General features: G+C 39.4%; 1 protein-coding gene across 1 annotated transcript in view; it reads right to left on the bottom strand.

Annotated features, from left to right (window-relative positions):
- Positions 1-14455, bottom strand: part of MORC1 (MORC family CW-type zinc finger 1) — a 170515-nt gene that overhangs the window by 148922 nt on the left and 7138 nt on the right. Inside the window, exons 4-6 of the mRNA XM_030328461.1 lie at positions 8204-8272; positions 4455-4545; positions 3208-3316 (exon numbers count right to left, since the gene is read on the bottom strand). Of these exons, the coding sequence (XP_030184321.1) occupies positions 3208-3316; positions 4455-4545; positions 8204-8272 (269 nt within the window). The remainder of the gene's footprint in view (positions 1-3207; positions 3317-4454; positions 4546-8203; positions 8273-14455) is intronic.

Below are 14455 nucleotides of genomic sequence, written 5' to 3'. Positions count from 1 at the left end.
AAAACATCTAGAAAATTACATTGAGGGTTTCGCAATCATACAGCTCAGCTAGAACACCACTCTCACAGAGCTTTCAATCCACATTTTATTGGACTACTCTTTAAAGTAGTACTCCAATATGGAGTACTACTCCAATATGATAAATACAGACCAAATAAGCACAAATAAAGCAACTCAATGGAAACAAAAACTGTATGAGGAAGATGAACATTTCAGAGGAAAAAATAAATAAATCATTGTTAATATCTTCACAATGCTAAAAGGAAAAATACTGTATCCATGAAGCAAAACTATAGATCTTTAAAAAGGAATATTAAGAGAATTTAAAACACTTGTTGGAAATGAAGAATATGATTACAGAAAAAAATTTCTATGACAAGGTTAGAAGATAAATGTTAGGAAATCTCCCAGGAAACAAAACAAAAATATAAACAACAGAAAACAGGAGAGAAAAGATAAGAAAATTAAAGAACCAGTTCAGATGCAACAGAAGTTGCAGAAGGAGAGGAAAGGGAATACGAATGGAAGAAAAATCATTAACTTTACAGAAAAACATCCCCAAATTGAACAACACGTGTTTCTAGATTGAAAATGCCCAACAAGCAACCAGCACAATGGATGCAAATAGACTGGCCCAAAGAGCAAAATACTTAAATCAGAACATTGGAGACAAACAAGATTCTACTGACTTCAAAATGTACAAGGGGAGATAAGAGTCAGAAACAAGATTCAGAAATTTAAATGGCTTCGGACTTCTCAATAATAACGCTGGAAATAAGATATTGGAGCAAGGCTTTCAAATTCCTGAGGGAAAATTCACTCCAACCTACAAATAACACCAAGCCAAATTACCACTGAATGTTCAGATAGAATAAAAATATTTTCATGCATGTAAGGTCTCAAAATACTTGACCTTTCATGTACCCTTGTTAAGAAAACTCATGGAGGGCACCTGGGTGGCTCGTTGGTTAAGTGTCAGACTTCGGCTCAGGTCATGATTTCACAGTTTGTGGGTTCAAGTTCCATGTCGGGCTCTGTGCTGACAGCTCAGAGCCTGGAGTCTGCTTCAGATCCTGTGTCTTCCTCTCTCTCTGCCCCTACCCCGCTCTCTCTCTTTCTCTCTCTCTCTCTCTCAAAAATAAATAAATAGAAAAAAAAAAGAAAAGAAAACTCATGGAGGATATGGTCTCAAGGACAGATGATGGGAGCGAGCAGAGCACCAGCTGTGGAGAGCAGGAGTGAGGGGGAGTGCATCAGAAGACTCCAGAACAGAGTCTTCAGTAGGTGGGAGTAAGAAGAGTACAGGAGACTGGGGTTAAGATAGTGATAAAGACAGAAAACCAAGAAAATATTCAGTGACAGTGTTAACAACATAGAACATTAAGCAGACAATTATTAATTCCAGGAAAAATGAAAAATCATGCAGGTAAAGGAAAAAATAGTTCATGACATGGTTATAGTTGTGAAAAGTGGTTCTGGTCTTAAAACGTAAATATCAAACATTAGCATAAGTAAAATTACAATGGAGCTACGTTGAGGGTGGAGAATTGGGATGGTATGTATGTGTGATATAAACAGAGGAAAAAATATATATAAATCCTTTTGTAATGAGCAGTTAATAGATAATACCTACATCAAACCAAGAAGTAGTAATACAAGTAATACAAGTAGTAATACAAGTAATACAAGTAGTAATACAAGTAATACAAGTACAAGTAATACAAGTAATACAAATACAATACGAGTAATACAAGTAATACAAGTATCTCTTATATAGAGATATTAAGGAAAATATTGAAAAACTCTGCTCATACTCTTGAAAGAGACAGCCTCTGTAGTACTGGAAATGGGAAAGGGTTGCTGGTTTTAGTTTTTAAAAAAAGGAAATGGGCCATCTTAGGAAAGCTGTAACCTCAGCTTTGGTCAATTTTCCATGCCTTTACATACATCAAGTACAACATAAATGCTTAAAGCATTGCTTTTCCTCATTACCAGTCTCTCACTCAACTACTCCCTATTGCCTATAGACTGTTCCTTATCCAGCCCCACTCCACCACTGCCAGTGGGCATGCCGTGCTCCTCATATCTCCACACTGCCCTTCAAAACCCCAGTACTCATCTCCAGGTCTGAGAGTTGCTCCCATTTCTCTCCACGGATCAGCCCTTCCAGCTGCAAGTGGAAGTCTCTCCACAAAACCCTCACTGACCAATCAAGGCTCTCTATCTATACCATTGTTTCTGACAATTTTGTTAATGGCAGAAATGCATACTCACTGAACAGCTTTCTTTTTTTTTTTTTTAACTTTTTTTTATTTTTTTATTTTTGAGACAGAGAGAGACAGAGCATGAACGGGGGAGGGTCAGAGAGAGGGAGACACAGAATCTGAAACAGGCTCCGGGCTCTGAGCTGTCAGCACAGAGCCTGATGCGGGGCTTGAACTCACGGACCGCGAGATCATGACCTGAGCTGAAGTCGGCCGCCTAACCGACTGAGCCACCCAGGCGCCCCCAGCTTTCTTTTTAAACATTCTCATTGTGTCATGTATCCAATTCACATGTGTCTGCCTACATTTTGTGACAAGGCTATCTTATTTTGTGATCACTTTGATGATCAGATGATCTTCTGCTGGTGTCCTACCTTCCACAGGGAAGGTATCTGTGCCAGGCAGTTCCTTAACCTGTATTTGCTGTATGGAATTACAACTGACATTCTGAACAGTAAAACCCAGACATTGCAAATTAATAAGGCATATCTAGGTCATCAAATGGAGTTGAAATTATAGTCACTAGAGTTACAGTTTCAAGTCTATTTTTCACCCAATTTCTTTAGATTTTGTATTCCAAGTCTTTTAATCCAATACTCATTTTAAAATGATCATTTATGGCACAAGTGGTGGAAATGTTTTGCAGGCTCCCAAAATCTCACTGTGCCAAAAGGAGCCTCTTACTCTGGGAGATTCAGGTACATGGATAATGAAAATTAAGTTCTGAAAACTGCCTAGGAGTTAAAAACCCACTCAAGAAAAGTCCATAGGACAGGTTTCCGATGACCCCAGATTGTTGAGCCACCCTCTATCCATTTCCCAAATACGTCCCTAAACTTCTAAATCATAATCAGAAAAGAACCATTGTAGCCTTCACCTCCTGAGATGGCAAATGAAAACAACACCGTTACCGTGGGAACCAAAAGAAAATCTAAATTCTTACCTCACTAAGACCTTCTCTTTCACAAAATGTCTGAGAAAAAAACACACAGGTCATCGTTTCTTCCTTCTTTGTAAAAAGAATAAAGTCTTTTCCAATCCTCATGGATCCACTATATAAAAAAATCAAGAATATACTGGTTTACATCTCATATACGAAAAAGAAGAAATAGGTGGGCATGAAACTATGCAGTGTAATGAATTGTTCTTTCATAGAAGTAACTCCACTGTTTTGTTAACCCATCACCAAATGGGAACAAATGCTTTTTTCTCAAAGTAGAGCAGATGCATTTGAACTAATCTAGCCCTACACCCTTGCTTGAAACATGACTGCTAGAAATAAGATACTGTTCAGGACTCAAGAAAAGAAGACTCATCTGTCCCTGGCAGGTGCCACACAGGTGGCATATTTTCTTGTCCTCATATTCTCTTGTCCTCATCTTGCATTGAGACCGGTTAATAAAATAAGCTGTGGACACATATTCACCTACACTAACACATGCTCTGAGAACAAAAGAACACAGAAATTAAGTGAAACTCTGAAGTACAGAGCTGGTCCTTCAATAATACCTAAAAGACGATTCATCACCTATCTGAGAATTAAATTTAAAAATGTTATAGGGGTGCCTGGGTGGCTCAGTCATTAAGGGTCCAAGCCTTGATCTCGGTTCAGGTCATGATCTCATGGTTTGTAAGTTCGAGCCCTGCATCAGGCTCTGCGCTGACAGCATGAAGCCTGCCTGAGATTCTGTCTCTCCCTCTCTCTGCTACCCCCTTCTCTCAAAATATATAAATAAACTTTAAAAATAAAAATAAAAATCTTGTAAAGATCCAAGTCAGTTATAGGTATGGAAATCCCAAAACAAGGTAGCATTCTCAAGTTTATATATGTATTTTTTAATTTTTATTTATATATAACATTTATATAAATATAAAATATAAATATATATATATACACACACATACATACATATATATTTTTTAAAGCTTGTTCCCAATATCAATAATACATGCCCTAAAGGAAAACAATTTCTGGGGCACCTGGGTGGTTCAGTCAGTTAAGTGTCCAACTTTGGCTCAGGTCATGATCTCATGGTTCATGAGTTCTAGCCCCGCATTGGGATCTCTGCACAGAGCCTGCTTTGGATCCTCTGTCTCCCTCTCTCTACCCCTCCCTGCCTTGCTGTTTCTCTCTCTCTCTCTCAAAAATAAATAAATATTTTTTTTTAAAAAAGGAAAACAATTTCTCACCTTTTAAGACCATTACCATATTGTCCAATAAACTTCAAGGTTGATGACCGTTTCTTAGATGTTCCAAAGTAAATGATATCTGAAGCCTCCTCTGTAATTGAGAAAGACATTTAAGTGGTTAGGAATTATGAATCATTGACACTGGCCAGAGGTCCAGTTGTCAGGATGTCACACATATCTCAAGACATGAGAACAAATCCACATCTCTTGGGTCAGTCCAGAGACAAGGATCCTTGTCAGGCTCCATGATCCCTGCCCAGGATCTCAAGTGCAATATGTTGACGGTCAGACAGACCTAGCCATATGACTTTGGGCACACAGAGCTTAAACTCTGAGTCTTAATTTCCTCGTCTCTAAAAGGGAACTGTTAATACCTATGTTAGAGCTGTTGATGAAGATAAATATATTAAATGAGATTATCTACATGTGAAACCCTGAATACAATGCACACTACCTGTTAAGTGCTAATAAAAGAGTTATAATTATTTGTACCACTACTAATTTTCCACGAATTTGACTCTTACCTGGCCCCAGGTAAGACTGAGAAGGGCAGAATGGCTTCTGGTCTGATACTACCTGAGGAAAAAGGGCTACTTGTTTCAGACTCTCATAGTTATTCTCCAGATCTCTCCAGGGCATTCTGGAATTCTAGAGAAGAATCCTCTGAACTTCAAGGAGTTTATGTAACCTGCTCAAGGTTAAACAGCTGATAAATGTTACTGTAAGGGTAATAGTACAGAGTTACCAGAGACCATATTCTGTGGTTTTCAAAGCACACTTCACAGACTCCCATGTATGGTGGGGCCAGAGTTCTGGGCACAGGTATAGAACAGTGACATGACCCCTGTCCACAATAACTTTATGTCATGGCAGGAGAAACAGATTAAAAGAAGCAAATAAATAAGACCATTTATGAGAGTATTAGGTAAAGAAAATAAAACCAGGTTAATGTGATAGAGAATTAAAAGGAATGTGGCCCTCAGAAGGAATGATCAGGGAAGGCCTCTTTCCTAAGGTGACATCTGAGATGAGATTCAAGTGAAGGGCTAGCAGGTGTAGTTGGAATGCTATAAACAAGTGAGACAGAGACGTGAGAATTGATCAAAGAGGTAGACAAAGGTCAAATAATTCAAGAAACTAGAAGCATTATTGGGGAGTATAAATTTTACCCCAAAGTAACGAAAAAGCACTATGGGTTTTAAGCAAGGGAATGATATGATGTGATTTATATTAAAAGATAACAAATACCCTCAGGATTGCTATGTGAGGAATGGACTTAATGGGGCAGGACCAGAAGTGAAGGGGTGGAAGCTACTGCAGTTACTTCCATGGATCACGGTTGATCCAGATCAGTTTGGGCCACAGAGTCTATTTTCAGTCATCAGATAAATTCTTCCTTCTAACTTACTACTTGATTTCCAATCAATGTTAACAAAGAATTGGTCTCTCAACACTAGTGGGCTTTTAAAAATACTACTGCATACGTCAACTGAAGTTTGAGTTCCTTCTAAAAATCAGTATTTGCCACTTCCCTGTGTTTTGATCATTTTGCTCACAGCCATATATAAAAGGAGCTGCTTCTTTTTTTTTTAATGAAGGGCCTTATATAATAGGGAAAGTAGGATAAAATACACAAAGAGGGACTGAGGTCCCTGGGTGGGGAAAAACACACATTTTGGAACAATGCTGGGAGTGTCTGACCACAGCAAACCCTCTCAGGAGTAAGGTCCCTCTCAAGAATGTCATAAACACCACCTACTCCCCCTTGGTTTTCTCAGGAATTTGACAAAAGATCTGACTAAAAATAAGTAGATCATAAACTATGACCCACAAGGAACGGTTTGGCCACAGACCAGCCCTCATACAATGGAAATGAGCCAATCAGTAATGGACAACCAGCACCTAGAGTTATCAGTCCAATAGGGTAGGACTTGAGAAGGAACAAGGGGGAAGGGAAGAGGGGAGGTGACTAGAACCTTATAAAATAAAGACCGTTGCCTATTGTCGCGGGTATTCACTTTCAAATGTCCCCTCTCTGTAAACAGAGCTTTCCTACTATTCTTACTTTCTGATCTTATGCCTCCTGCTCATTTTGTATCTACCTTTCATTCTTTGAAGCAGTGAGACAACAAACCCTGGGTATTGAGGTAAAAAAAAAATCCTGTAACTCTTAGACTAGATCATATATTGTTATTTAAGAACTCAGGTAAATGAACGTAACAGTCAGCCTAGAAGCGAAAAGCAAAACTGTTTTTTCATTATGATTTTCTCACAAAATCTTTCTCTTATTTAAACACTAAGGAAACAACAATACTTTTAATCAAAATCACCTGGAAAAATCAAAGTTATCCAAAGTCAGAACAAGAACTGAGTGAGATATTTGAGCATTTTCTGAACTTGCTAATAATCTTTGACTATTCGTGCCAAGGGAGAACTTCAGAGACTAACAAGAAAACAACTTTTTTTTTTTTTTAATGCTTATTTATGTTTGAGAGGGAGAGATGGAGCGGGAGCAGGGAAGGAGCAGAGAGAGAGGGAGACGCAGAATCCAAAGCAGGTTCCAGGCTCTGAGAGCCCAATGTGAGGCTCGAACTCCTGGGCTGCAAGATAGTGACCTGAGCCAAAGTCAGACACTTAACCGACTGAGCCACCCAGATGCCCCAAGAAAATAACTTTGTATTCTCAGTTTCCTACTAGCAGCACTGATACACATCCTCTTCTCTGGTGTAGAACTGACCAGAACTGTTCCGTAGTGTTTGAACTCCCTATTTTTTTTAACCTAGTGGTCAAAAACCCTGCCTTATGGGACATGGAAAAGTGTTAAACAAGAAATCCCAGACAAGCTATCCCAAATGACTTAAAGCCCTTATCAGAGGGTATCAATTCCACAGCAAACGGGTATTGTGTACCTACTATGTGTTGCATTTTGAATGCCTCAAAGATACAAAAGAAAAAAATCATGCAATGAATTATAAATGTATTCATTATGATAAGAATAGACTGAAGCTATTAAATCCTTGAACTGCAGGCAAAAAATAAACCACGAAAAACAAGGGGAGGTAACCTCCACCTCAAGGTTAAGCAGAAAATTAAAAACAGCCTAAAGGCATTGGAAACTGCCTCAGGACTCTTGCAAGAACTACCTGAAAGGCAGGCTAAAGCAATCTCAGAACCCATCCAGTTACCTTTCTTTTCCATTTGTTCCTAGAATTTTTTTTTCTAAGTAATCGGTATCTTCTCTTTTTTATTTTTCTTGCAATATTTATCCACATTCACTTTTTGTCTTGGTTTAGATGATTACATTGATTACAATTTACTCTGTCAGCTGGAATAATTAAATCTAAAAAGTTCAACAATAGGGGCGCCTGGGTGGCTCATTCGGTTAAGCGTCTGACTTCCGCTCAGTCATGATCTCACAGTTCGTGGGTTCAAGCCCCGCATAGGGCTCTGTGCTGACAGCTCGGAGCCTGGAGCCTGCTTCAGATTCTGTATCTCTCTCTCTTTCTGTTCCACCCCTGCTTGTGTTCTGTCTCTCTCTCTCTCTCTCTCAAAAATAAAGATTAAAATTGTTAGATAAATAAATACATAAATGAAATAAAAAGTTCAACAATATGTTAAGTCTGAGATTTATTTTCCTAATAGCGCCATACCTGTTTTTGCATAGATAGCTCAATTTATTTTTATTTATTTTATGGGCTTTCAGATGGTTTCCTCTAACAGCCAGTTAGGTATCTAGATAATTAACTTACCAGGGCTCATACCACATCCATCATCCAGGAAGCACAACATGAATCCACCCTGCAGTTTTTCATTATCCACTGTAAGAGAAAGCAGTTATTACTAATAAATATTGGCCTTAATTTGTTCATAAGAAAGTCATGCTGCTTATATAATTGTTTGTCCTCCTCAAATGCAGCCACTGGGTGACAGAGTTATGGCACAATAGTGGCACTCAGAAAGGTGTCTTGGCTAGAGTTTCACAAGAAACTGCAGGGGAAAATAATCATGCAACAAAAAGGCTTTAAACTAACATAAAACACCTACACATTAATAAATTATGTATACAGCATGGCGTGCCCTGCTTTGGAATCTGGCCCTTTAAACTTCAGACATTTCCTCCCTGCGGGAGGGAATAAAAGTAGATGGTGATGTGACCCCAGGATCCTTCTATCAAATTGATCAACCTTTTTGCCCTTCCACCAAAGCACTAATTCTAAAGTCAATCTAGGCCATTTTTATTAAATTCCTCAGGCTCTCTTCTAAGTAGTTAATTCCCATAAGAACCATTTGTGTGTGCTTCTTAGTGGCAGCAAATATTTGCCTCTTGAAAATGCATTTGATTTTTGAAAATAGCTAAATTATTTGGAATCAATTTTGATGATTAAGAGATATCATTAAGATAACAAAATAATCTCCCTTAAGAAATATAAAGGTAACTAAAACTAATGAGACTAATTTTAATGCTCAATTTATAATCTGGCTCTGAAAATAATTTCAACATTTGGATATATAAGTTCTACCACATCTCTCTCTGTCTCTCTCTAATAACTCTGTTGAGAAATAGCTTACACACAAAAAAACTGCATATGTTTAAAGTGTAAAATTGATGTATTTTGGCATATGTACATACCCATGAAACCATCATCACAATCAAGGTAGGGAATATACCTATCACCTCAAATGTTTCCTCAGGTCACTCTGTAGTCCTTCCCTTCTTGCTCCCTTCCATGCCCATCACGCCTACCCCAACCTCAGGCACCCACTGATTTGCTAACTCTATACCTATGATTCAGTTTTAGCACATCTGTTAACTTTGTGTTCAATGGTCACCCTCAATCTACATTTTAAAAATTAAATAATGTTCAAGGTAATCTATAAATAACTATCTAAAACACATACCTAAGCTTTCCAGGTTCATAATTTTAGGCTCACATACCCACTTCTAATCTCTCCCCCAATCCTGCTAATTCACTTCCAATAAACCCTCTGGATCTTCCCTCCCATCTCATTTTCCCAGTTCCTCTCTCAGCCTGGTCTATTGGGAGTGCTGACCTCAACTTCTGTATCAGAATATTCCTCCTCCACTTTAGGTATTTGCTCTGTTCAACCCTTCCTGACTGAGGATGACATTCTCCACAATTCAACAAGGGGAAACCCACTCTTGTTAAATTCTTTGCACAATGTAGTTGTTCTCAACGTGGCTGAACATTTTAATCATGTAGAGATACTCCGGATTAACTGGTCTTGGATGAGGCACAGGAATAAAAATTCTCCTGATTATTCTAGTGTTTATCAGCACTGGGAACCCCCTGATCCAAGCCTCAAGAGGCTCTGCATAGATGCAACAACTGATTTTGCAGCTCTTGGGATAAAGGTCTCATGTAAGGAGCTTGCAGAAAGAAGGGCATTCTCTGGTGAATAGGTGGGAAAGACTTGAAATTCCCAAGAGACATATGCAGTGCTTACTTTTTCTATAAACCCCAATGAGATGCTGCAGACCATCATAGCCTCAAAATTTAATATTCCCCTACATTCCACCCTGAAGCTTGGCCTCATTTATTTCCAATCCTTAAAACTAAGGATTCCAGATTAATTTCTATTATCTGTTAAATATGCATCTCCAAAACAAACCACAACACGTTCTCCGCCAGATTTACTTCTCCTTCTGATGTTTCTGTTCAATAAATGGCATCACTCTGCATTAGGCTTCAGCTGCCCGAGTCAAAACCTCAGGATCTCCAAATGTCTTCTCAATTCCACCTCCTCTCAACATCTCTCAAGCTCTCAAGTTTGACCACTTTCTCTATCCCTACAACACTGCCTTAGCTCAGGAAACCATCATCTCTCTTCTGGATTACAGCAACAGCTGCCTAATTCCTTGCTCCCGCTGAAAGCAGAGTGTGGACCAGCATGCATTTCACAATTAATTTTATGTGTCAACTTGGTTAAGCCCTGGTACCCGGCTGTTTGGTCAAACATTAGTCTAGATGTTGCTATGAAAACATTTGTGGATAGACTTAACATTTACAATCTGTTGACTTCAAGTAAAGCAAATAACTTCCACAGTGTGGGTGAGCCTAATCCAATCAGCTGAAGGCCTTCAGGCAAAGACAGAGGTTTCCCAAAGAAGCGATTTTCTGTGTCAAGACTGCAACATAGAAATTGCACTTGAGTCTCCAGGCTGCTGGCCTACCTGGAAGATTTGGAACTTGAGACTGCAATATCAGCCCTACCTGACTTTCCAACCTGCCAGTTGCCCTACAGATTTCAGACGTGCTAGCCCCCACAATCATGTGAGCCAATTCCTTAAAACCCCACCCTCTCACCCTCCCCCCCAGCAAACTCTCTATCTATATGTATAGACGTAGATTACAGATATATAGAAAATTATATATAAATACACATACATATCTAGAGGGGGGAAGGGAGGCAGATCATATCTGTCCATCTGTCTCTTTACAGTGTCTGTCTACTTAGCTATCTCCTACCGGTTCTGTTTCTCTGAAGAACCCTGACTAATACACTCTCCGAGTTCATCTCTTGTCACTCCCTCCCCTCACCCATACTGCAGCCTTCCACTTCCACACAAATATTCTCTTTAACTAATCTTGAGCATCTCAAACATTTTTGCAACTCCATCAGTGTTCTATGTTCTCTCCATATTCACGCCCCTGCACGTACTGCCCCTTTGTCCCTTTCAGTCTCTGATTCACCAGGCCAAGGCCTATTTCCCCTTTAGGTCTTTCGTTCACATAAGGTTCCTTCTAGGACACCTTCCTAATTCTCCCACATCATCAGGTGCCCATAAAGAACATTTAGTTTGTAATGTGTGCTTCCTACCATTCAAAGGACAGACAAATACCTGCTTATGTATCTATTTCTCTTTCAGATTAGTAGCTTTTTTTGGAACACAGTTGCCTCAGAGATATGGTGAAAGTTAAGGGCACTCCACCCATAAAAGTGAAGATATACACCATATTTTCCACAGACCCCCACATTAGGATGCCAGTTCCTTAAAAGCAGGCACTGTGTATACTCAGCACTTAACCCAGTGCCTGACACTTGGTCAGCACTAAATATATAAATACAAATACAAATATATATATATATATATATATATATATATACATACACACACACATATGTATATGTATACATATATGTATATATACATATATATGCATACACACACATATTTTTTTTTTCAACGTTTATTTTTATTTTTGGGACAGAGAGAGACAGAGCATGAACGGGGGAGGGGCAGAGAGAGAGGGAGACACAGAATCGGAAACAGGCTCCAGGCTCCGAGCCATCAGCCCAGAGCCTGACGCGGGGCTCGAACTCACGGACCGCGAGATCGTGACCTGGCTGAAGTCGGATGCTTAACCGACTGCGCCACCCAGGCGCCCCTACACACACATATTGAATGCAAAGCCAAGTTTACTAGAACCAATACGCATGAACAGATAAAATATCAATGTCTAAACATGTTAGTTTGAATTTTATAGCCCTCCCTCAAGTTACCTGAAGAAAACTTAAGATTGGAAAGTAACTTAGAGCCTCAGTAAATACTCTGAGACCTAGCCCAATGCTTAGATGAATTCTTTATCCCATATCAATTCTATCTATCGCTACATAAGCCCTGACCCTGGTTTATTATTTTTGTAAGAAAAATAAAGTTTGGTAAGTTGATAACCATATTGCAACTTGCTGCAATAAAAAATTTTAAAACATGAATAGATGCTTTTTTTATGAATACATAACTTAAAACCAAAAATCCTAAGTTCAGCTCTTCACAAAACACATACAAACTAAAGAAAGAAGTGCCATTTTCAATGCAAATGGCAAAGATTGTGTGTGTGTGTGTGTGTGTGTGTGTGTGTGTGTGTGTGAGAGAGAGAGAGAGAGAGAGAGAGAGAGAGAGAGGGAGATACAGAGAGAGAGAGAATGCCAAGTGCTGGAGACAGTAGGAGAAATGAGAACTGTCGTGCCCCACTGGTGTCCTGCCACAAACCCAAAAGAACATAACATGTGAATTCCAATTATATCTGTTGTACTTTGTGGTTCTGGATAATTCTTCTCAACCCTTTGACCCTTCATCAGTAATATCTGTGCTCTGAATGAAATGCAGCTTAAATCTTGTCCTCTTCTCCTCTTGTTCAAATTCTCATGAAATCTTGTGTAGGTCCTTGTGTAGCCCCACACCCCTGCTATCCCTCCTTTCACACTTCTACAGACCATCCTGTATGCTATGGCTCGAGTAGCTTTCTTTGAAGAGAAAAGAGCACAGGACTAATCTGCCAAATGTTATTGTTCAAAATTTTTCAATGGTCATTGTCTACAGAAAATAACCTTAGCATGGTATTGAAGGTACTCATCTATTTGGTTTTAACAATTAGCTTCAGTCAACCTAGCCTACTCGTTGTTCCCTGACTGCTTTTCCTCCAAGTATCTATACAGCTTGGCCCCTCACCTCATTCAGATCTTTGATGGTATAGCACCTGGTCAGAGAAACTATCCCTATTCGCCTCATGAAAAATAGTACAATCTGTCTATCACTCTCTGTTCTCTTATCCCACTTTTTTTCCCCCCTTTTAGCACTTTTCATTGCCTGGTATATTATTTGTTCATTCGTGTCTATCCCTCCCCCATCAGAAGGCATGTTCCTTAGAACACATATTTAATCAAACATTTTGCTCAATGCTCTATCCTTAGCACGTGGAATAACTGTTCATTTCATTCATCCATAACAGACGCTCAATAAACTATTGCTGAATAGATGAATGAATTTCTAAACTGATCCACCTCCATTCTTTTTCTCACAGTAATTCCTCAGACAAGAATATTCTTTTCTTTTTATACTACTTGACAAAAAACCATTCAAACTTTAGCCCTAGCTCTTAAATATGAGGTATTTTCTCTGCATTCCCTCCCTACTTTGAGTCTCTCCTGGGCAAGAAACACTTACTCTATGGTACACAATATAATTGGATATGAAAGGGAAGACCACTTTTTCTCTACTAGTGGTGTTTCCTTCTATGTGGAACGGAGTGCCATTAATATTAGTAAAGGGACTCTTCTTTGTCCCTCCACTCACTTCTTCCCTGGGGCAGCAAGCTCACTCTCTTGATTGGTAATCTAAGGAAGAATCACTTAGGGAGGCTCAGTTCAGATCTCTCCTGTTCCCTCTTGTGAGTGAGCTGCTGGCAGAGTGCATGAGCTCTGTCCCGCTTGCCCCAGGCAGACCAGTTTTGAGGGGAAGCCTGACTCCACAGGTTGGTCAAGTGTCTGATTCTGGGGTTTGATCAGCAAATCTGCTGGATTTCTCATACTAAGCTCCATATGCGAACCTAGCATTTATCAATAACAGATACCGACTCTCTTGTTTTCTTTCTCAAACTTTTCAGAACCTAGAGGGTAAAAGGGAAGAAGAAAATCATTTATTCTGTTTTCTCAGATCTCTCGAGGTGTCCGTGTCTCTCTCCTTCATGAACCAGAAGCACCCATCAGGCACAGGATCTTAAACACTCAGAAAACTGAATGAACTGAGTTGGTTTTTTGTTTGTTTTGTTTTGTTTTGTTTGTTTCAGAGAGAAGGCACAAGTAAGCAAGGGCCAGAGAGAGACAGAGAGAATCCCACCAGGGGCAGTGAGAGAGTTAGAGAAGTGGGACTCGCCAGAAGCAGGGCTTTACCCGAAGCGGGGCTTGTATATACTCACCCAATGTGGGGCTTGAACTCACGAACCATGAGACCATGACCTGAGCCAAAGTCAGATGCTTAACAACTGAGCCACCCAGGCACCCTGAGTTGTTTTTTTAAGTATGGATACAGATTGACATCACAGATCATATCCTCTCGTCTGTGACCAAGAGCCAACATTTTTAGGAGAGCTGGTAGAATCGGGGTTGGAGACCAGTTTTAACACTACAGACATTTATCTAGGTAGTATCAAATACAGAACAGGATCTCATTTGCATCGTATTCTAATGAAATGAACTAG

The sequence above is a fragment of the Lynx canadensis genome, chromosome C2 (genome assembly GCF_007474595.2).
Source record: "Lynx canadensis isolate LIC74 chromosome C2, mLynCan4.pri.v2, whole genome shotgun sequence".
NCBI lineage: Eukaryota > Metazoa > Chordata > Mammalia > Carnivora > Felidae > Lynx > Lynx canadensis.
Note: the sequence above shows the minus strand (reverse complement) of the source record. Positions and strands in the feature narration are given on the sequence as shown.